Source organism: Neodiprion pinetum, chromosome 4, assembly GCF_021155775.2.
Source record: "Neodiprion pinetum isolate iyNeoPine1 chromosome 4, iyNeoPine1.2, whole genome shotgun sequence".
Taxonomy (NCBI): domain Eukaryota; kingdom Metazoa; phylum Arthropoda; class Insecta; order Hymenoptera; family Diprionidae; genus Neodiprion; species Neodiprion pinetum.
In genome coordinates, this window is record NC_060235.2 from 27,451,048 (window position 1) to 27,473,220 (window position 22,173).

General features: G+C 35.6%; 5 protein-coding genes across 17 annotated transcripts in view; 3 read left to right on the plus strand and 2 right to left on the minus strand.

Annotated features, from left to right (window-relative positions):
• The window catches only part of Hs6st (heparan sulfate 6-O-sulfotransferase), a 51,020-nt gene extending 34,469 nt beyond the window's left edge, over nt 1-16,551 (minus strand). For 3 of the 8 annotated variants that reach the window (XR_011176870.1, XR_011176869.1, XM_046621505.2), the window contains exons 1-4: nt 15,674-16,551; nt 12,753-13,156; nt 12,150-12,329; nt 3,495-3,593 (exon numbers count right to left, since the gene is read on the minus strand). Coding sequence is in view for 3 of the 8 variants with exons in the window: in XM_046621505.2 (XP_046477461.1) it covers nt 3,495-3,593; nt 12,150-12,329; nt 12,753-13,156; nt 15,674-16,073 (1,083 nt within the window). In the remaining 5 variants the exon portion in view is untranslated. Of the gene's footprint in view, nt 1-2,174; nt 3,296-3,494; nt 3,594-5,683; nt 10,120-12,149; nt 12,330-12,752; nt 13,157-15,673 lie in introns of those variants that run through there. The other 5 variants (XM_046621506.2, XR_006882663.2, XR_006882671.2 and 2 more) reach the window with 5 other exon arrangements.
• Nucleotides 520-2,742, plus strand: RpL35A (ribosomal protein L35A). 2 transcript variants are annotated; one of them, XM_046621513.2, is made up of 4 exons: nt 520-611; nt 1,197-1,450; nt 2,168-2,326; nt 2,667-2,742. In XM_046621513.2, exons 2-4 carry the CDS (start codon nt 1,199-1,201, stop codon nt 2,688-2,690), a joined length of 435 nt encoding a protein of 144 aa, XP_046477469.1. In that variant the 5' UTR covers nt 520-611; nt 1,197-1,198; the 3' UTR covers nt 2,691-2,742. The 2 variants fall into 2 exon arrangements, with proteins under 2 accessions (XP_046477469.1, XP_046477468.1); XM_046621512.2 differs by having other exon boundaries at nt 598-684.
• LOC124216686 (SPRY domain-containing protein 7) lies at nt 3,555-6,892 on the plus strand. Of its 2 annotated transcripts, XR_006882672.2 has the most exons (5): nt 3,555-3,871; nt 4,513-4,790; nt 4,894-4,996; nt 5,130-5,345; nt 6,451-6,892. XR_006882672.2 is itself a non-coding variant. In XM_046621509.2 (4 exons), the coding sequence occupies exons 1-4, from the start codon at nt 3,769-3,771 to the stop codon at nt 5,225-5,227; spliced, it is 582 nt and encodes a 193-aa protein (XP_046477465.1). In that variant the 5' UTR covers nt 3,556-3,768; the 3' UTR covers nt 5,228-6,892. The 2 variants fall into 2 exon arrangements, 1 of the variants encoding a protein (XP_046477465.1); XM_046621509.2 differs by having other exon boundaries at nt 3,556-3,871; nt 5,130-6,892.
• A 453-nt stretch (nt 16,552-17,004) lies between the features above and the next one.
• LOC124216687 (dynactin subunit 3) lies at nt 17,005-18,627 on the plus strand. Its single transcript, XM_046621510.2, has 2 exons — nt 17,005-17,206; nt 17,693-18,627. Exon 2 carries the CDS (start codon nt 17,694-17,696, stop codon nt 18,258-18,260), a length of 567 nt encoding a protein of 188 aa, XP_046477466.1. The 5' UTR covers nt 17,005-17,206; nt 17,693; the 3' UTR covers nt 18,261-18,627.
• Nucleotides 18,628-18,739: 112 nt separating this feature from the next.
• Nucleotides 18,740-22,173, minus strand: part of LOC124216682 (uncharacterized) — a 45,720-nt gene continuing 42,286 nt past the window's right edge. For all 4 annotated transcript variants that reach the window (XM_046621495.2, XM_046621494.2, XM_046621491.2 and 1 more), the window contains 5 exons: nt 21,723-22,137; nt 21,213-21,632; nt 20,848-21,049; nt 20,558-20,752; nt 18,740-20,303 (listed from right to left, as the gene is read on the minus strand). In XM_046621495.2, coding sequence (XP_046477451.1) covers nt 20,130-20,303; nt 20,558-20,752; nt 20,848-21,049; nt 21,213-21,632; nt 21,723-22,137 — 1,406 coding nt within the window. In that variant the 3' untranslated portion in view covers nt 18,740-20,129. The remainder of the gene's footprint in view (nt 20,304-20,557; nt 20,753-20,847; nt 21,050-21,212; nt 21,633-21,722; nt 22,138-22,173) is intronic.

Below are 22,173 nucleotides of genomic sequence, written 5' to 3' on the forward strand. Positions count from 1 at the left end.
TCAGAAAAATGTAAAATGAAAATGAATGTTAAAAAAACTAGTGGATAAGCTAAATGCTGAACCATGAAAATTCAACAATAATTATAACTCATCCTATAAATTTACAATAAAGTCTGACTAATAAATTTTCGAAGAATCAGTTTGACTAAACGTTAAAGATAAAATCAAGAAAATTGGAAAAATTACATTTGATAAAATATTTCTCATTATTCTTCAAATATTTCTCAATAATTCTTTTTTCACCTCCAATCTATGTTTATAACACTATATTTAACGCGCCCTATCACAGCGCTCTACAACTTCTCTGATTCATTCGCTTTTAACCAAGCCTTACATGGTTTCATTGTTGTGATAATGATAAGATATTTTTCACGTCTGGTGTAATTGAATAGCATGATAAGCGAAAGTTTGTCAAGTTGAGAATAAGTCGGAAATAGAATCGCAATCAAATCCAGCACCGTATTCGCGTCACTAGTTCGAATAGCCGCGTGAAAAATATTTCTGAACTGTCGGTAAGAAAGAGAGTGGTTTCACGTAGCTGGATACATTGCAAGAGTTCTCCACCAGAGGGATCTGACTTCCTGTTTCTTTTTATCCGCGTTACACATCCGGTACGTTCCGCACCTTCTGATTCCCGTATTTAACGTTAAAAATAATCTTAACTAACTGTAAAATAGTTTAAATGTAAGTGAAGATTCGTGAATAAACCCCTTCGTGATTTCTTTCGATTATAAGCGGGTTTAGATTTCACGTATTTCGGGTGGATTGAAACGGATATTTCCGGGCTGTCTTGTATGATCAAACGCCACAGTTGACAACAAAAGCATGTTGCTGATTTTAACAATAAATACCGTCGATAACTGAGAGTGACATGGTCTTTTGTATTCGACTAAGTTCACTTTTCGAGAAAATTCATTGCGACAAACCTAAAACTTGTACTTACACGTATTTAGAAACCGAGGCTGGTCGCCTAACCTCAAAATTTTCACTTTGCACTTGTTAGATCCTCGGTTTTAAGAGATATAATACAACTTCACGTCGACTCTGCTTCGATAATTCGAGGTTGACCATATCTGATCACTTGGCAAAATACAGCTGTTGAAAGTCTTTCATACAATATTAATTGTGTAGGGAATAAGTCCGAGTACAAAGTCGTAGTCCTGCTTTTAGTGGATAACATTGTTACATTTTTACAGATATGGCAGACGCAGCAGCAAAAGCAAAGCCCAAAGTGGCAAAAAAGCCAAAAGAGAAGGCTGCTGAACCAGTCCCTCTTAAAAAGCGACCTTTTAAGAGGCATGGACGTCTCTATGCTAAAGCTATCTTCACTGGCTACAGGCGTGGACTCCGTAACCAACATGAACACACGGCTCTACTGAGAATCGAAGGCGCTCGTGTCAAGCCTGATTCAGACTTTTACATTGGTAAACGCTGCGTCTATGTATACAAGGTAAATTGACTCGTTGATTGTTACTTTATTCTTTAGGAATTTTGCGTATTTGGAGTATGAAACCAGCACCTTATGTACATTTGTGAACAAAACGAATTTATATGCTTGAAGCTTTATACCCCATAATGTTGATAATATGATCAGTTTTAATCAAACCGTGTCTTATACTAAAAGTAAATTCAATTATGAAAACACTAAGAGAAAGTGATATCATCACTACGCTGTTTCAAGATCTGCTGAAAAGTTCCAATTCTTTAAATTCAGATCCATATTTTGCATTGGAAAAACTTAATTGAAATAATTGATCGAACTTTTTGTATTGTGCTAATTATCTATTCCGGTTCGACACATTAATGATACACAATGTATCTTGTGATGCATAAGTAATTCAACTCTAGCATAACTTCAAATTAGAAACTTGAGTTCAATCTGGTTTAACAATATTACTCCAAAAACTTGATTTGTTGCAATAAAATCTTTAAGACATTTTGATTCTAATCGGCACGGCAATTACAAAAGAAAAACACTTTATGTAGCTTGTAAAATTACTCTTACCTCCTTCTAAGATCCCCAAGTACATCTTCCAAATGAGCTTCATTTCACAATGAATTACTTTTTTACACCACCGTATATATTCTTCCGGCACAGTCACATTATTTAATTTGACACAATAGTAGTAGATAAATTTAACTTATCACGAATCACGATTGTTTTCAGGCCAAGAACAAGACCCCTGTTCCCGGTAAAACTACTAAGAAGTCTAAGGTGCGTGCTATTTGGGGAAAGGTTACCCGTCCCCATGGAACTAGCGGATCTGTTCGCGCCAAGTTCAAGAGGAATTTACCTGCCAAGGCTATGGGACACCGCATTAGGATTGTACGTACATGTACTGTAATATCGCAAAAGTTCCAACAATGAATTGAATTTTCGATCCGTCGACAACATTTAAATACCAATAATCAAAATAGATTACTTGGCAATAGTTGAAAAAATGCTGACAATTTGTGGCCGATTTTTCTAAAAAATATGAGGCTCATTTTCAAATGCAATTTACAAACAAGCAATTCTGCACATCTTAATAATGTGTCTTGTGTTTTTAATCTATAAAATTATTGTTTTATATAAAACATATGTGAGCCGAAACTTAATATTCATAAATCAATAAGCTTTTCTTCATTGACATACCTGTAAATTGAGCTCTTTAATTTCTTTTCAGATGCTGTACCCGAGTCGAGTGTAAAAATCTTCTGTACAATATAAACAATTAAATAAAATCCATTTTGGTACCAAAATGTGAATTTTACATCCTTCCAACAAATTCTAATGCATGTAAGCATAGCACAAAAAGTCATTCTGGGAAATTGATTTCTACTATCTCTTATGATGATGTTATCGAACGTTAGATTCGTCTTTCTCAAATATTGTAAAAAACTGATTAACAGATCATTATTGAAATTGGGATGAGTATTTGGGATGAGTATAAAAACAACATTAGAAATAATATTTCGTCAAGCCGATAACCTAGCAATTGTTTGAACAGATGAATGATTTTAATTGTTTACACGTTGCCGCGAATCCGTAAAGAATTTGTGGTTATTACCGTAACAAGTATTTATTTAACACCAGTCAACGGTGCCTTACGGAGAAATGAATCGATACGCACACACCAGAAATCCGTTTTCAAATCCAACGCAAGCGTTCAGTCATTGTCAGTTTCGGTGACGATCAGCGCCTCTAGCGAAAAAGAATCTAAGTATGGCTTAGGCGGTTCTGTGAAAGCGACTTGCCCGTAGAAATGAAAATAGGCTCCGAGTGATTCTCAGTCAACGCCGTGTGTGCAACTCACTGAAATATAAGTAGGACCACCGTCTTACTCGCTCTACTAGCGCATGCGCAGTAACCGAATTAAACCAAATACGTCATTAGACAGAGAAAGAAAAACTTTTATATCTTTCGTTTTTCAGTAGCAGTCCTCTAGTATGTACGTACGCTCTTTGTACGTACTTATGCATGTACGCATGTATGAATGTATGAGCACCTATACCTTTTGTACTCCTATCCATGTACCTCCATAAAGCGAAGCGGCGGCGCGTCCAATTTTACGATCTGTCATCATTGTAATACGGCCGAGATGCCGTCTGCTCCGTGACAGTTAAATCAAAAGATACATGTAAAATTGTGTGTTGCCGGACAATTACGAACAGTTTGTGCGTGGTGTGAGCTATTTTCGTTTTGATTGCCATTTGTTGACGAAAGTGTGGCGCGGTGAGATAATGAATTTTGAAGTTTAGATAGGGTAACTGTAACCGAATGAGACGATGTTTTGCTGCTTGAGAAACTGCTTCGACGGCCTCGGCCTGTCGACAACGCAAATGCCAAAAAGGGAACCGAACCCTATCACCCTAGACACTTCTCATATGGGTAATTTGCTTTTCCTTTCTTCTCAATTGATTATCTCTTTCAAATTCTGCCGACAAATTCACCTCGACTGTCCTTCGTTCTCATAACAATTAACTGTATCTTACGATAACCCTAACCTCAAGATTTCACAATGGCATCAATATTTTTCTATAATATAAGTTCGTTTAAAATTTTGATATATCTCAGAGAAAACATGTTGACGGAGAAAATTTTGTAATTCATACTTTGATTCCATACGAGAGTTTTGTATAATATTAGAATGTAATAGGAAATGTTGAAAGTAATGCATTACTTCAAGTTGTATAAGTAACTTGAAATGAACTGATTTTAACAGAATAATCTGAAATTTACAAATTGGCAAACATTAATTTTCCTTCAAAACGAATGCATTTGAAACTGCAATGCTGGAATTTTAGAAATGCTCAATTTGATTCAATTTCTAGAGTATTTAATTTTATGTTAGAATCAGAAGACTTGAAGGGTGATAAAGATGATATTAATTTCTTTGCAAGACCTCAATCTAATAAAATATCTAGAAGCACAACTAAATTTCCAGCAAATGTTGGAAAATTACACAAAAAAATTTGTTCTACATGCCTCTCTAATTAATTGTATCAAGAAATTATATCTATACTTTACAGGTCACGAGGTTGTGATTGTAAAGAATGGTCTGAGAGTATGTGGGCGAGGCGCAGCTCTGACGAATGCACCTTTGGCACAGAGCAAAAGTTACTTCGAGGTGAAAATCCAGCAAGGCGGAGTTTGGGCGGTTGGTTTAGCAACGCGTTCTACGGAACTGAATACTACCGTAGGGGGAAGTGATCAGGAAAGTTGGGCCTTGAATTCAGATGGCATAATACGTCATAATTCAGAGGAATTGCACAAGGTCCAGAACATCGCTCAGGAGGGCGACATAATTGTTAGTTATATGTTTCACCTACCGTTGTTGTATGAAATTAGTATTAGTTACCACGGTAACTTCAAATTCGAAATGTTAATAATTGTTCATATTTTATTTACAGGGCATTTCCTATGATCATATAGAATTGAACTTCTATTTGAATGGAAAGCTCCTGGATGTTCCTATTACAGGAATAAAAGTAACCACATATCCCATCCTCTATGGTACGAAATCAAGTTTGGGTCTCTTATGTTAATATTTGAATGATTTGAGGACATGGATAATCTAAAATCGCAATTTCTTATTCTAGATTTTCTATTGTGAACTGTAATGATTATTGAAAATTTTCCTTTTCAGTCGACGACGGAGCTATTTTAGATATAATATTGGATGATTTCATATACCCGCCACCAAATGGGTTTGAAAAAATAATGCTGGAGCAATCATTGCTCTAGCATATGTATTCAGCGGGCTATTAAAAAAACACACAGAAAGCATTTCAATAATAAGAAGAGAAACTAACCCAACTACGCTCACACAGTATTTTCTGATCAAAGTTGACACACAACGGCTGTGAGTGTGAAATATTTTAATGATACTGCATTTATCGATGTAATATAATAAACAATTAGCATAATAATATGAGTTAAAATTATATCTGAATACAGTGATTAAATATTTACTTTCAATAATCGTTAAAAGAAGGAAGAGTTTATTGAAATCCATCTTTGATCTGGAAGCTGCAGTTTTTGAGATAGCAAATATGATAATGTTTGTTTTTTGTATTGTACATAAAAACAAGAAAAAAACCTGATGAGATGATGTCACGGAATAAACGATGCCCGTTTAATTATAAATCTCAGTAAAACGGATTATGGAAAATTTAGTCCGAGCCCCGTAAATGCTATAAAAATGGTTAACAGAATTTTCAGGTTTTATTAGAAGGTTTACATAATTAATAATTGATTAGATCATTTATGAGCCTAGTTTTGTTTATATATAATTATATAGTATCGTTCAATCCTTATTATTATATATTTCTTCGAATCCTTAATGACTAATGGTATAATATGTACACTGGCTGAAACAAGGTACGAAAGGCATTAGGCCTGTTATTCGCTCCATTAGACGAACGTCATGGTTTATTCGTTGACTAAATCTCTTGTAGTGATGATCTGATTTATGATATAGATAATTATGCGTCGTTATTACGTTCTACAATGCTCGATAATGATGATAATGTTCGAAGCGTTACGTCGACAAATGCACTAGGAACACTTTTTATCGTATCATAAACCTAGAGTTGAACAAAATAGAATTATTCAAATTATATTCAGATAATTATTTCATTCAAGTATCTAGCTTATGTTAATGATGCATTTCATTTGTTATTTAATTAATTATTATTATTTTCTTTGTATTCACAATAAGAAGTAAAACATTTAGAAAAAAATATTTTGATTTTGATATTCTTTTTCATGTGTTTCATAAATGTTATGCAGTTTTAAGAATTGTTTTAGAAATTTGCCTCATTTACAAAATATGTAAAAAAATTTTTTTCAATTCATCACAAAGTTGTAACGATTATAATTGAAAGCTTCAATTATTACAGGACAACTGATATTTGCTTATTTAAACACTGGTACAAACCGATTTTTTTTTTGTGATATACTTCTAGCTCGACTACCCAAATGCTTTTTCGCAAGCTACAGGTATTATGCAACGTACATACAAAACACAGAATGATATGGCACGATTTTGAATAGATATCATTGAACGACGCTGTGCAGTTACGGATGGTGTTTTTACAATTTACAACTTCACTTTCGTGTCCAGTCAATACTGACACTGTTTAATTATTACCCAGATGTCGAGGCTCCGAACATTTTGTTTTAAAAATTACTAAAAATACTTGTAAAAGAGCAAATCAATGTTTTGCCTTTGCTGATAGCTAAGTTGAAAATGATATTCAGTGTAGCGAATGTAACGAAACAGTACATAATTGAAAAAAATTTTACTTGGAAAATATTCCACTTGAATTAGTGTAAAATAAATTTTGATCACAAGCTGTATATATTCTGTACAAGACCCTTGATTCTAGCCGATTAAAACGACACATCTGACATATGAAAAAACTCTTTACGATACCTATTTTCTTTTCCTATTGTTCTTCTGGTGATTTTCCTTTCCCTTCTTAACCCAAATCGTATGCAAAATTTACTTTGTGATGATATAGGTATAAAAACTCCGTCTCTTATTATTGCTGGTGTTGCAAGCTTTGAGAAAGCTTTTCCTTTGATAAAGCTTGCAAAGACGTAAGTGTGTATCTTTGGTCCTTAATATTACATTTGCTTATTGTTATTTATGGTGCGCTATACAATTTCCATATGAAATTATTTAAACTAAAAATGTCTACCATACCTTCGTATTTCTGTTTACTTTACTTTCGGATTTTTGTTAGAAAAGTAGTTATTAAACTTCGTATTATGGTATTACTCTGATAAAGTTTCGTAATAGGTATAGCCAAGTTATAGGTATAAATTGAAACGTTATTTGGAAGACATACGAAGACAAGTTTAATATCACACGTACATAAGGTAAATAAAAAAAAAACTCAACTTATTACGTATAAATTGAAATAAAATAAAGACTTGGCTAACATATTTAATTAGAATATAGCTGCAACATAAAAGTACTTGACTTTAATAACAACTTTTCTATTATAGAAAATATATATATATATATATATGTATATGTATATATATATATATATATATATATATATATATATATATATATATATATTTTTGTTTGTTCTTTAAATAACGCATAATAGTAAAAGCCTAAAGTATTTTTGAGAAACAATTTCCTTAGGACATTATCTTATTAATTATATTACATATTATATGTTTCATGACTGGTTGGCATATGAGATAACTATTATTGTGGTAACCCAGCGAGTCTTATTGCACTTACAACGTTCGTTACTACTATTCTAGACAACTCACTTTCATTTTTGATTTGCATTCAAATTCAATAGATACGAGCGGAAAATATCTTGAAATTAAATACTGTTTGAAAGTTCAACATTTTTACGTAATGTACTAGCCTATACATGCGAATTATTATAAAATTGATTGAAATGAAACAATCCTCGAAACTATAATAATCAACCGTTTTTATCTACATATTTTAAGGATACTGACAATTCACAGGTCGTTAATTCTTATATACAACACAAGACAAAATGCGTACGCATGATACAAATTAATTACTCAGTTTTTAGTTACATTTATCACTATTTCGGCTTACCCTTACCTAAAATGAAAGCGTAATGATATGAACGATACGCGAATTCCGACGTAACGCTATATATAGTATTACCTCCAATCTGTGGACATTCGCTTTAAACTGATTTTTGCATTCCTTTTCAAAGTTTAATCTACATCCAATTATCTCGGATGAACGGTGACTGATATTTTAATAATAGTAGTCCGTATTGTGAAGAATTTATCAGCAAATAATAATCTACACAGAAAAATGTTGAACCTAAATACATATGTGCATAAATCTTACATCGTGTTATCGCATTTTAGAACACTCACATATGAAGATATCAATATGTACAATCTCTTTGGAATAATAAAACTTAAATACATATTATATATGAATTTCACTTGTGCTTTCTACTCTGTGGTAGAAAATTTATACTTTCGTAACTGTGCTGAATTTGATATGGAGAAACGCGTGTGCAAGTTTTCGGTATTAAATCGTACCATAGAAAAAGTAATAAAAGATAGAAAATAAAACTAGTGAACATTTCTGAAAATGCGATAAAGCATGAAAAACTTATCATAGATAGCCTGAGCGCTCAAGACCCTCTCTATTAAACCTAATACTGCCTTGTTCGAAACAGTAATGCAACTTATTTATTTAAAAATATACAATCTTAATATATATTTACAAAATAAAATGTCATCTCTATATATGATTTCTATTTAACATGTTGAAGAAAGAAACAAAAAGAAAAAAAAGGATATGATGATCACATTGAATACAATGATCCTGAAATCTAGTCAGGCTCAAGTTTTTATGTTTCAACCTTCCTGTTAGTCACTGTGGGTTGCATACTAATTTGAGATCTCCATAAAACTGTACAAATGACTTCCTACCGGCATCGAATCTCCGATCCTTGCATATAACTAAATAAGCTGATTGTGAAAATCTAATATTTGAAATGTTCTTTTCTCTTTCATATTCCAAGCCTCAGATAAAGATTTGACGAAAACCTAATTTTAAGGACATCAAATAATTGCTTTTACAGTTTGTTCGAAGGTAAAGAAAATTGCACGAAATTTCGGTAGAACCTTTTCTTATTATTTGTATCGTGTATTTTTACGATTTTCGAATGCTTCATTGTACTTACTAATTGACCAAATGAAAAACAACTCGTATTTTTACTTGCAAGTGTATACCGGCCTTATTTAAATATACTAACTTCCCACCCGTTAAGGCTCGTCAATGCGGAACAAATTAAACAGTCGTGAAATTTACACCGCATAAAGTGTTTTTATAATCATTTGACACTAGTTAATTATGTCAAGTTCAAAATAGCTGCATAAAAGAATATTATATGGTTTATGAACACAGTATTGTCGAACATAAGCTGTAACGAAAGCTTTAAAAAAAAAAAAAGCAGAGTGTTGGTAGCTTTATCAGTGGCACTCAATGCACATTCCTTTGAGTCTTGATTATAAAGATAAGCTTTATAAAGAACTCTCTAATACGGTAGAGGTAAAATTTAGAAAACAAAAGAAATGTGTGCACCTGGTAAAATCACAGATATTCCTGTCAGTAAACCAATTCTGCGCTCATAATTTCGCCAGTTACTCTTCAGATTAATTAGCACTCTTCATTTAGTGTAATTAAGTGCACTATTTCGTAATCACTGGATAATCAACCGAACAGCATAAATTGCTCAGACAATGATAGGGAAACATATTGAAATGTTATCTTATTTACATTAATACTAGTCGTTATCTGTTGTATCTTCAATAACAGAATCCCAGTTGAACTCTGTAACACTTGGTCGCGACAACAACTCGCCCAAATGTTGAAACCTTTCAACGAAATGTGGATCACGTTCCCTAATCATTGCGAAACGTTGGAACATATGAGTCTCTGCAAATTTATACAGCTTCAGGTCCAGCCCGTTAAGCCGTTCCACAGCATCAAGCTGTTCTTTACTTAGCGTCGCCCTTGTCGCCGCACTTAGTGTTGCGTTGTGTTGTTTAAACGCTACTGCAAATCGCATGCCAAATGTTTCCTCAAATGAATACTGGCCAACCTAAAGAACGATAAAAGCCAATATCGAATATTTGCAAAATTCATTACGAGTTAAACGGAAACCGTCTCTGCATTCCATTTTACAAAATGGATTCACATCTATCGTGGTTGTGTGTGTGTGTGCGCGCGTGCATGCGTGTATTATACGTACAATTAAAACACAAATACGAAATCTTTATTGCTTCTGTATTATTAAATTGCGCCGAGGAAGTGTATCTGTTACTTGTTCTTCGAGTGTGCTCTTGGTAATTCACTATCATACACTTGTCACTTCAGAATTAGAATTTATTTCGCTAAGATCAAGTGGGAATTAGAAGTCAAGTGCACATTGATATTGAAGTATCCAAGTATACAAAGACCATAAGTTTTACCGGGTTGAAGAGAAACGGGTGAAAACGTGGACCAAAAAGCCAAATAAACAATTGAATGGTAGGCTGGATAAGAGGAATAAGGCAGGAATGGGACACACATGGCGTCAGAAGGTTTCTCATAAATATTTATATTACGGCCATTATTCTTGAACAGGGACAAGAATAGATAAACATCAATTTGAAGTCTGGCACCGTGGGTAGTTTGCAAGATAATGTGTCTCTTGTAATAATTACTCAAGCTGTTATGCCGCTATTTACTAAAGTTAAGGGACTATGAAAGTGAACAGAAATTACCGAAATTCTAAATAGATGCCAGAAGATAATAAAACCGATTTCAGTTTCATAATATTTTAATGATTTCACTCGGGAAACCGTTTAACACAACAGTATAAGCTCAAATTTCGGTCCGATTGAAACTCGGTTATTGATCAGATTTGTTCTTAGTGGTCAAACATAAACAATCGATCATCTTTGCTCCTTTTCACCGACACAAGTACAAGATGTTTTCATGGCCTGAATTCTAGGAAACGGTAAGATATTTTTAAAACCATTAGTGCATAAATTATCACTAGAATAAAACTGTTGGCATGAATTAATGAAAGAGAATTTCAGACATGTCTCTATTTGGAGAAGACACAATTTCAAGATATTCGTCAATGAATTTCATAGACAACTGTTGTTGAAACAGTTGTAATTTCATGTCAGCTCAACGATGTATTTCAGTACTTGGTAGCTACCAAAAGCAGTATTTCACGCGAAATAAACGAACCGCAAAAGTAACCGAAATATGATTGCCGAATAAACTAGATCCTACAATTTTCGAATTTATCTGACTAAATTCGCGATAAAAAAACGAATCGCTTATACTTCACTCTTAATTCATTATTAATTGTAGCTTCAATTTGTGGAATGGATAATTACACAGAGTATCAAAACGGAAAAGTGAGAAAAAGTTGTAAAAGCATTTACACAAGGGATTGCTTTAAAAATTTAAGACTTCTATTTTATCAGTATCTTTTTTTTTTAATGATTGTCCACGTTTTTTCACGAGACAATTTGTACTCTACAAAACGCGCGACATGGTATCAAAGAGATATTATACGCCTAATGAATCCTGATAACGCGGAAACATGATAACTTGAAGAACTGTGGCATCCCTGAATATGGAACAACATAGATTAGAAGAATAATATCAAAGTAGATTGCAGAAAATCGGAAGGTTAAGATCATGGAAATAAGATCAACAAAATGTGTAAACGGTGAGTAAATTTTCCAGGACATTTCTGGAATTACTTCGAACAGTCGTATACAAGGATATTTTGAGAATTCTCCCGAAGCACTGGACATCCTTTCAACTTGTAGAAAGATGTATATTGCAGATATAATTAATGAGTTTTGAATATTCAGTAATCTGTGCGATATCAAGCGACCTTCAAGGCTGGGATACGTCAAACTCGCGATGCATAGAAATTGGAGAATAGGAAGCGAGTGATTGGGTTACCACATGCAACTGAAGCTTGCTTTGCTCTATCAGCAATTAACAAAGATAACATTCAACGGTCATAGAGGAAAGTGATATTGTAGGAATATGACAACCCGAAATAAATCACAACCACTTCAGAAATGTAAGAATTAAAATACCATAAAATGGTCTACTCACCTTTTGGTACTCAGTAAGCATGAAGAACGGCATGGATAATAAATTACGCTGGGCACTTTCAAGCATGAGACGATCTCTCTCAGTTCGATTTAGCGTCGAGTTGTAGCATCCTATGATGGATAGGTCAGCCAGCATCCGAGTCTGACGATTACTTGCCAAGTTGTGAGGACACTGCATGAACTTTAATGAGATAGGAAAAAAATGCATCGATTAGAATATGTGAAATTGTTATTCGTGGAACAGTTGAGGAGGAAATCCAAACTCTAAAATGTGCTCGCTTTCTGTATGTCAGTGCATATCTCATTACAAGTATAACGAGGAAAACAGAACCTCAGGCTCAAACGCTTAGCAGAGGAATGAATTGATAAGAGGAAGCATAATGAGTTTCCAAAGCGAGTCTATGAAATGCTAAAGATAAGCCCTTTATCTGCTAATCGTTACTGGAAAAAAATTAAGACCCCTTAATTATGAGCCAATTAGTTAGATAAGTGCACCAATAACGAACATCGGTAGGTTTCTGGAATCATGCAATCAATTTCCGAATCCCGTTACTTTCCGGAATTCCAGAAAAAAATTGGTTAGTTTTATTTTTATCAGACTGACCTCTTCTAACGTAACTCCTTGCCAATTTGGCTCGGAATAACATTGAGGTATGTTAGCCTGAATGCCGCCGCACCAATGTCTTGCTCCTCGCCACGTGGCACCTCGTTGCACATGTCTGAACTCCGACAAATATCTCGCTACCGGATCTCTGATGATTGTTATGTAAAAATATCTTCTCTTCACTCCCTCTGGTTCTATCTTATTTAATTCTGAATCAACGCAATTCGTCAATTCCGTCCAATCAGCATGCAGGCCGCACTTCCAGCCTGTTGAATACCGGGAAAATAACCAATTCTCGTTCCGGTTTGGACGAAAACAGGAGCAACGTTTTCGCCTCCTATGACACGAGCACGGTCTTTGCAGGTCCAAATCGCGCACCAGGTGTTTACCAAATAATGTACCGCCTGCAATCAGCGAATACAAAGGTTTCATTTGAATGGCCGACTTTTGGAGGAAATTTACAATTAAACTAATCTATGGCAAAAAACTAGGTAAAAAATATTGTTTACCTCAGAAATATAATTTTAAATTTAATTTAAATTATACTTTATAAATATGAATCAATAATTATTTTCAAATTGTTTAAATGCGAAAACATATGCAAACGCAAAAATAGCATCACAAAACTTTGATATATGAGAAATTTGTATTTCAATCGCATTGTATGAGTTACAGAATTGAACTTTCAAATTATATTTAACCCTCGATACATAATTCTGCAAAAATTTTTCTAGAGAATGTGCAGAACTTGTTCAAAGAATCGGTACTGAAATTCAATACCTGTTTATCACGTTTTGTAAGACTACAACTCTAGGATTCAGAGTCAACCATTTCCCAAATATTGGGAAGATTGAAGTAACGTTAAGGTAACAAAATATTGAAACTGAAATCATTGTTTTGAAAATTTAAAACGACTTTAGACAATTAGTTACCAAAATCTGAATACACTTTGCTTTTCGAAAGTAGAATACTGAATTTGAGATGATCCTACAGTTGTAAAATAATTACTTTTCCTCAAAATGAATAGTTACATTAAAGTTGTGAAGTTCCCTCCTTCTTAAATCAGTGTTGCAAATATGAAAAATATTCAGTAATTTTCTGATTTTTTGAATTTATACAAAATTGGTTTACTATTTGCTGATAACAGATAGATTGGTTCTTTGTCATCAAATTTTTTCCTAGGTTATATCAGTCGAATGTTACCAGTTTTATGCTCAATTATATGGTGAACTTGCATCAGTATTAGCACGTTTCTTGAATTTGTCTTAGCGTAGGTTTAGTGATTCGATACTAGAATAAATAACGATTAGTCAAGTAAGGAAGATAGGAATCTGTCTCTTCATAAATTTTGCTTCACCTATCTTTCATGCAAAGATGCATATTTAAATACCGATTTCTGGATAATATTAAAACCACTTGCAAAGCTTCTGAAAATTTTGCTACAATGATAATGTGGTAAAACGTGTCAGGATCTGTTTTGTGTTGAAGGATTTAAAGAGTATATATATACAATCTTTTAAGTTTCCCACTTTTTTGAGATCCTTCAGGCTGTAAATTCGCTTTATATGTGCAAATTGAAATCATTAGTTTTTTGATTGGAACAAGGTCAAACTTTACCAGAATAATTGTAAAACCACACCTGAATTTCTATTCTTGTATTTTTGTGAGATTTCTTATTCCATGAGGTTCTATAACATAAATAAGTCTCAAGGTAAACTCTTTGACGTTGAAGACTTGCCATTTAAATTTAGAGAAAGTGGAAAGGGAAATAAAGACGGAAATTTTTGCACGTGTAGCTGATTACGTAATCTCTCTCTCTCTCTCTCTGTCTGTATGTTTCTCTCTTTCTTTCTTTTGCATCTTACTGAGGATCACAGTGGGAGTTACGTAACAAGTTGGGTATTGCTTTATTTTCTCGAAGAGATGCTGCAAAACGTCAGTCAATTTATTGATAACAATTTCTCAAAAGTTGGCTATAATTTTTCAAATCTCAAATAGCCAAGTGGTAAATTATCAAATTGAATGACGCAACAAATCGGCTAACAGGAAAATAAGCAATTGCTATTTCTGAGCACGACCCAGTAGTAGCCACAGGCCACTAGTCAACTGTTGCAAATCCAAAGTGCAAAGCTGGGTATGAATATATCTCACTATAAACAACTTGCGTCACGTATTACTGTGCTCTGCGGATGTGATTATTTATATACTTCAATAATAAAGCATTAGATAAAAACAATTGTGAATCACGTGGTCAATGTATAGTATTAAAGAATAAAGGAAAATGTGATACACACTAGTCATCATTCTATTATTAATTACATTTTCTGTATTGTCATAACAAAATTCTACTTGAAAAACATTACCCTTACAGCAGTGAATCACTGAGATGTCAGTTTTTCCAAAATAAACTGATTACTGTTATATACGAAAATGTTATCTGGACCGAGTTTCTTACAAAGATTTTGTTGATGCCAAAGGCGAAGCTGGTTTGGTAATCTTAATGTAATGTCACATTTTTCCAGAAAATTGATTTTTAATGTTTACAAAAACATTTCTCCCCATTAGAGCCACTTTTGAGATGCAACTGAATGAAATCTTGACAAGGAATGAAATGAATTTTTACGAGGTTGAAGTTGGTAACGTTATTAAAATAACGCAACATTGAGAGCATTCTCTACTTGAGTAAACAATGAATTTATTGACCTTGACAGAGTTAACTTTTGAGCAAATCGAATCTGACGATAGTTAAAAGGTGAATTTTATCCGTGATTCAAATTGAATTTTCAAACGAAAAAGATGGGATGGAGTGTTTTTGTTGGCAGATTTGTTTTCACGTCGAAACCAATTGACACAAGCCAGCGGGATCGAGAAACAATTGACGATTGAGTAACGAGTGGGTATAAATGCAAAATGTTTCTCACCAGTTTTCTGTATGTGTAAAAAGACCATAACATCGTGGGCATTGATGTCGAATTGAAAGGTGTTGTTGATGACATCCTCGTAGGCGAGACTGCCCTGTATGCTCTGAAGTCTGAAGGAAGGGTGACCCTGGAAGTTCCTGTCGACAACCCCGGATGTGAAACCCTCAGAGAGACGCGTGGACTCCTTGAGGTCACGGTTGGTCAGGGCACAAACGTGGTCTGGGCAGAAGTATCCCAAATACACGATACCCGTCAATGCCAAGACCAGGCAGATGCCCGCGACGCCGCGGAGCCGAGTTCTCCACACCCTGGGCTCCATCCTGTTAGATTTCGCCCATCTGTCTCCCTGGCTGGCAGCCGGTCGGTCGCTAGCGACTTCCACGTTCAATCCCCGGCCCATTTTTCTCCATATTCACTTAACAAACGCGCGTTTTCAACGCGGACGGACCTGGAACACTCGCGCCTGTTCACTTCGTCGCCTGCGGGCCACACAATCCACACATGTCAGCCATGACGGCGTTTCCCCCTCCACTATTTGATTCCTTACTCTGCTAGTCCGCTTCGCGCTCCTCGTCGCCCCCACCGAGCTGCGAGCGCTCTGTGGATAAGGCAAGGACTGTTTACAATTATTTAACCATTGCGACGCGATGCGAATCCCCGCAATTCCCCGTCACATTCGCCAGCCTCGTGGTTGGACGGATATTGGAAACAAACCCCCCCCTATTATCCGATAACTTACGGGACTTATCAGGGCTCGAGATATCGATTTCGTTGTTCAAACCACTGTACTGATATGCATGTTTATATGCGGCACCGAACTTTATACAAACACATTCTGCACCCTGATGAGAAGACGCGTGTATTCGCAACGATGTTTATGTGTTCAAGAGCTACCGTAACGCGCGAGAAAAACTTTGCCGGGTTGCAGACTTTTCACGCGATTTATATACGCGTATATTCATGCTCAAGAATTTTCCTACGTTCTTCGCTGATCTGGGAATAACATTATACGATTCAAAAATAGAATACGCCGAACGTTGCGCTTGTATTATATTTATCTTCGCCCGGTGGGTTATTCGAATTTCTCGCGGAATATGTGCAGTCGAGGTTTTGCTATATTGACAGACCGCGATTTTATCTACGATGGAAAAATAACCTAGCTAATTCTGGCCAACAACATCCCTAAGAAGCGTTACAAAAGCATTCTGCCGCTCCATAAAAGAAAATCCTTTCTTTTTCACCATGCGGGCCAGTATTATTATATTTCAGTGTGCTATAGCAAGTAAGACGATAGGTGCAGGGGGAGGACAGGAAGTTACTTCTTGAGCGCTAGTCTCTTGCTCGCCATCTTTGATCTCAGTTTCGCATGATCTGTCAGAAGGGCGAATGACAGGTGTCAAGTTGGCGCAAAATTGGCTATCGTTCACGTTCAGAGTGTGAAACGTTTCTCATACTGATTTTACGGTTCGCCGAGCGTTGTTAGGCTGTTATTTCAAAACTCAAAGTAGTCAATTTCCGTAGAGAACGTCCAACGTGAGTAGAAATCAAATCGTGTAACGGTCGACATAACCTCAATTTAGTAAAAATTGATCGTGCCACCGTTCTAGAGTTTGTTATTTATCACTGATTATATCACTAGGTTATGGATCTCGTTACGATCTCGTTCAAATTTATTTTGCATAGTATATAAATTATCCCATCAAAGTCGTTGGCGGTGCACACACGTGGTTCTATTCAGCGATTTCAAATAAAGTCCTTGTTCAAGTTATACTATTGAACGTTTCTATCATTTGTGATTTTTATGTTGTCACTTTTCAATCATGAGAATATTATTCTAGTCGTTAGACTGATACTATAAGAGCACACTGCCTTGTGTCGCCACATTTTTATGGTAACTAAGTAAATGTGTTTCAAAATTCAAAGTCAAGAGTATTAGTGTATAAAAATTTTTATATATATTCACATTTACCTTTAAGGTATTTAATTTTGCTATCGTATTTGCTGTTCCGCTGGTTGCAGAATGTCCAACATAGAACTACTGGAGGAGAGAGTTGCAGAATTGGAGAATCAAGTTTTTAGTCATGGAAATAAGCCACAGATCGATGATCCACCGACAGAAAATTCGGTCGTCGACAGTCTTCTTCATGCTTATACTTTGATCTCATCGTCGTATTCTGGGCGAGAAAAAGCAAATGCAGTCGTGAAACGAATTGGGGAGTTAGATTCTTACTTAGATCCTAATTTTGAGAATTCGGATCTTCAAATGGAAGCAAGAGCGGAACTTATACTTACCTTGGAACCTGAACTGAGGGGCAATGCTCATCTGTTAACCAAACTGGAGGAACTTCTACCGGTATTGGAATCAGAGCGGTTTCGCAGCGTGCCCGAGGCAACGCACAAGTTGAATAACTTGACACTGGCATACACAAAACTGCACGATGAATCGGAAGAACTTACAAGTGAAATTTGTGATGTTATCGCTAAATATAATTCTGTTATAAATAATATTTCTAGATCACTTATCATTTTAGATGCTACGGTAACAGCTGCTGAAAATGCGGCGATACCGGTCAAGCAACTGGATTAGATTTATTTCTTGTTTTACCTCAAAAAGTTTTTTATGCAGCCCCAGCTTACGAAGCTGAAAGTAACTTAATTCAGATCAATTATTACTGATTTAAGCAACATTTATTTGCGTACTACCGTTCCTCAATACTGTTGATCCATTTTACGATTTTTGAGTCTAATTTTATTCATTAACCATCCAAAATGTCATACGATTTTTTTTTAAATTTTAATACGGCTCTCAATTATGTCTTGGATGAAAGAGTAATGATTAATGAATGGCCAGATTCTTATTGCACTATTAAATAAGCAGCAATTGAAATTGTAAGCTACTGTAATAAATTGTACACACGACCAACACGTAAATACAGAACAAGAGATTATCAACGTATTTTTTCATCACTTTATCACTTGTAAATACTTTATGTACAGTTTTTACCTAATGTCTGGTTCCCAAGAATGAAAAGCCTTCTCGAAAACACACATTTTTGCAATGATGTGAGCGCTACATTTTATGTACGTACCCTCTTATCTTGGTGGTCTCCTTATATATTCACTAATTAGCGTTATATCAAGTTGTTACCGAATTAATATTAAAGTTTTAACGAGTCACTGAATGAATTACAGGAACTTTCATTTTTCAAGAACTCGATATTCGTATAAAACTGGTTTCAAATATTATAGAAAAAAAATCTCGAACTGTATGGATTGTTATAATTACATTTACTGATTTTCTTCGCTTACGATATAAAAATATTTAGGCACTCATCACTGACTATGCGCATATATAAACATGTTTCTTTCTTTTCCTTTTTTTTTTTGTTTACTTTTATATACTGTTAATATTCCATGTAACAATGTAATTTAAAATATAATTATATATTATGTACATTTATTCTATCTATATATATAGATTATATATATAATATAGATATACTTCAGTTCTAACTACTGCCGACATTCGTTCCAGGAATTCTGCAACAGAATTTCTGACACAAATTTATCGTTACATACGGTTCGTATTAGAGGTGGTTAAGGGTCTCTTAAATGAAACAATTATAAGTTCAATCATCATACGTCGGTTACATCCATGCCGAAAAATAATAACGATATTTTACTTGATTTTCAAACTTACAAATTTTGTATATAGCACTACAATCTTTGACTGGTTAATACGCCCAATTACTTCATCAAAATTCCGATTTTATCATTGAGAATTTGATGAAGCACCGTATCAATTATTATTCGGTCCTTTCATTTTCGTGAATAATCAATCTCTGTCTTACGTAATAAACAGTTAAGGGACCCTATCACCTAAAGTATGTTAAAAAAAAAAAAAAAAAATTAAACAAAATAAATCATTTACCGTATCAAACAGTTTCTTTATACAATATGTACAATGTGGTTCCTTAGTCTATGCAGATATACTGTTCGCCCGATTCCGTTTATAATCTACCAAGTTTCCAGTTCTCAGTACTCATCGAAGCATTTCTTCACAGAGATAATATTCATTGACGCGTTTTAATAGTCCTCCTGATCGTCGCATGTATAATAGAATACACACACACATATATGTATATTCCACGAAAAAATAAAAGTAAAAATAAAAATAAAATATTTAGAGTACTAGACTGATTATGCGGAAGAGTACCTTCGTCATTTTAAACACGTATACGTATATAATCTTTTGCCGAATACCATCGGCAACTATTCATTCAGCACGCATTTAAATGCATCATCAAGGGACTTCTACGCACCGTGTCTCATATAATATGGGCAGCTATCCATATAATTATCTGTCTTATGACAATAATTTTTGTCACCCAAATATCACCGCATTGAGTTCTACGTACACATTTATATATATGCGTAAAAAGAGCAATATCTTGGTCTATGGTCGAGTTTGCAGGGCTGGTACCGAATGATGCAACCAGGACACCGCAGGGGCAAGGCTCGAGTAAATAGCTGGATGACCTCGCGAACACCGACTGTGATGGCTCAACAATCCCTGAAGTTCCCATCTGCCAGTTTCGCTTGCGCACATCAATGGTGCACCTTCGTCGTTCTGAAGATTAAGTTAACACGTTCATAATTTGTCTACTAATTTTTCGATTTTCATAACAAAGTCTATACGTTTCCAAGAAAACTTGACAAATTAAATAATGGAAGGTACAGGTCGAACAATTTTTTTGATAGATTCTCGGTGAAAGCAGTTTCAACATTCCGTCAGGGATTTTTACAGAACGTTAGAGAAATTTGCTGCTAAATATTAAGATTCTGAAATTGATTTTCACTATGATGCAACCTTACGATACTTACGTAACAAGGTCCCTTGTCCGTGTCGGTAAACCCAGCACAAATATTATCCTTGGTGATGAAACCGGCGTAATGACTCGTCGCGTTACATTCTTCAGAGTCGTAGGTAGGCACGGGTAAGAATTTCAAGTACTGTTGCAGGTTGACTTCACCGTTCATCGGGAAGCCCCAGCCCGCCGTAACGCACAATTGTCTTGGCTGGAAGCATAACAAGACACAAAAGTTATAAGGATTCGAAGATACCGATGACATATTCAATTTGCTATGCATAGAAACGTGATATTGCGATTTACCTGAATCGGATGTTGCGGAAGACAAACGGCGCTGACGTTACGAGAAAAGACCAAAGGCTCTTCGAGCTCAACCAAGGTCATGTCGTTATTGTACAAAAATTGATTATACTTCACTTGTGGATATGGCACGATACTTTTAACTGCATGCGGAATGAGCATATCACTACCTGTGAACAACTGCCAGCCATTGCTCTGTCTGTATCTGGAAAGAACATTGTATCATTTTTATAGATCATCCAAAAGTGGTTCAAACTCGTAATCGATACCTATAATTGGAAGTGTTGCAAGTGCTAGTATCCAAAATTGTCATTACATATCTTTCTAATATACATATGTAACAAAGTATAGCGTGTAGTTAGACTCACTTGTGAACACAGGAGTAGCTCGCCAGTGCGTACATAGGACTGAGAACACTAGCAGTGCAAGCAATACCGTGTTTTCGTTCCTTCAACAGAGCCACACTTGACCATTGTCCCTCACCAGCGGGCGTACCGCCGGCCAATCTCGCAGTTGGTCCTTCTGGATAATGCGAACCGCATGAGAATTCCTCGCAAGAGATCTGAACGATCTTTCCCGTTTCGCAGATGTCGGTCTGTTCGAAATTCGTGACGAACGGTGCCTTCAGATCAGCCGTAGACTTCAGTTTCAGTAGCTTCAGACCTTCGTCCGATGCTATCATGTCTGTGGCTTCGGATGAGAAGTATCCCTGTGTTCTACAGAAAGCGTCACTGAGCTCGGTAGTCCAATTGTCAGCGCACACGACGCGACGTTCACCATTTGGTTGCCTGGAAAATATGCGTTAGATGATTAAAATTCCTCTTATCGTCAGACTACGTTGCACAGTTTTGTGATGGTAGATAAATCGCACGAATTACTTTATCTTCAGTATGGTTGCTCGCCCGATGAGGTCACTGTCTCCGTGATTCTCGCGGTCGTCTTCTTCCTTTTGGATTTCCACAGCGCTTAGACCCACGGTCAAATTCGCCGTCAAACAATCCCACTCGTCCGAATGATCCGGACAGTGTTCAACACCGTCGCAAACCAGGTTCACCGGGACGCAGCCTCCAGTCTGACACTTGAATTGATCCAAAGCACAATCGCACAGTTTTTCATCCTCTCCGTGGGCGCATTCTGGTATTCCATTGCAGTGCCACGTTAGTGGAATGCACCATTTTTCAGTCGGGCATAGATACTCGTCGTTTCCACAGCTCTCTGCGCAGGAGTACTCGTCACGATGATCTTCACAGTCTGGACGACCATTGCATTGCCACAAAATCGGGATACACCTTCCTGAAATGCGAGCATCGAATTGAATATAACAAAGAA

Excerpts from the sequence above, each read along its gene's own strand:
- LOC124216686 (XM_046621509.2), top strand. The coding sequence starts at position 3,769 with ATGTTTTGCTGCTTGAGAAACTGCTTCGACGGCCTCGGCCTGTCGACA. Across the intron at positions 3,872-4,512 it reads CCTAGACACTTCTCATATGG|GTCACGAGGTTGTGATTGTA; the intron begins GTAATTTGCTTT and ends TATACTTTACAG. Across the intron at positions 4,997-5,129 it reads CACATATCCCATCCTCTATG|TCGACGACGGAGCTATTTTA; the intron begins GTACGAAATCAA and ends TTTCCTTTTCAG.
- LOC124216687 (XM_046621510.2), top strand. The coding sequence starts at position 17,694 with ATGTCCAACATAGAACTACTGGAGGAGAGAGTTGCAGAATTGGAGAAT.
- RpL35A (XM_046621513.2), top strand. The coding sequence starts at position 1,199 with ATGGCAGACGCAGCAGCAAAAGCAAAGCCCAAAGTGGCAAAAAAGCCA. Across the intron at positions 1,451-2,167 it reads GCTGCGTCTATGTATACAAG|GCCAAGAACAAGACCCCTGT; the intron begins GTAAATTGACTC and ends GATTGTTTTCAG. Across the intron at positions 2,327-2,666 it reads TGGGACACCGCATTAGGATT|ATGCTGTACCCGAGTCGAGT; the intron begins GTACGTACATGT and ends ATTTCTTTTCAG.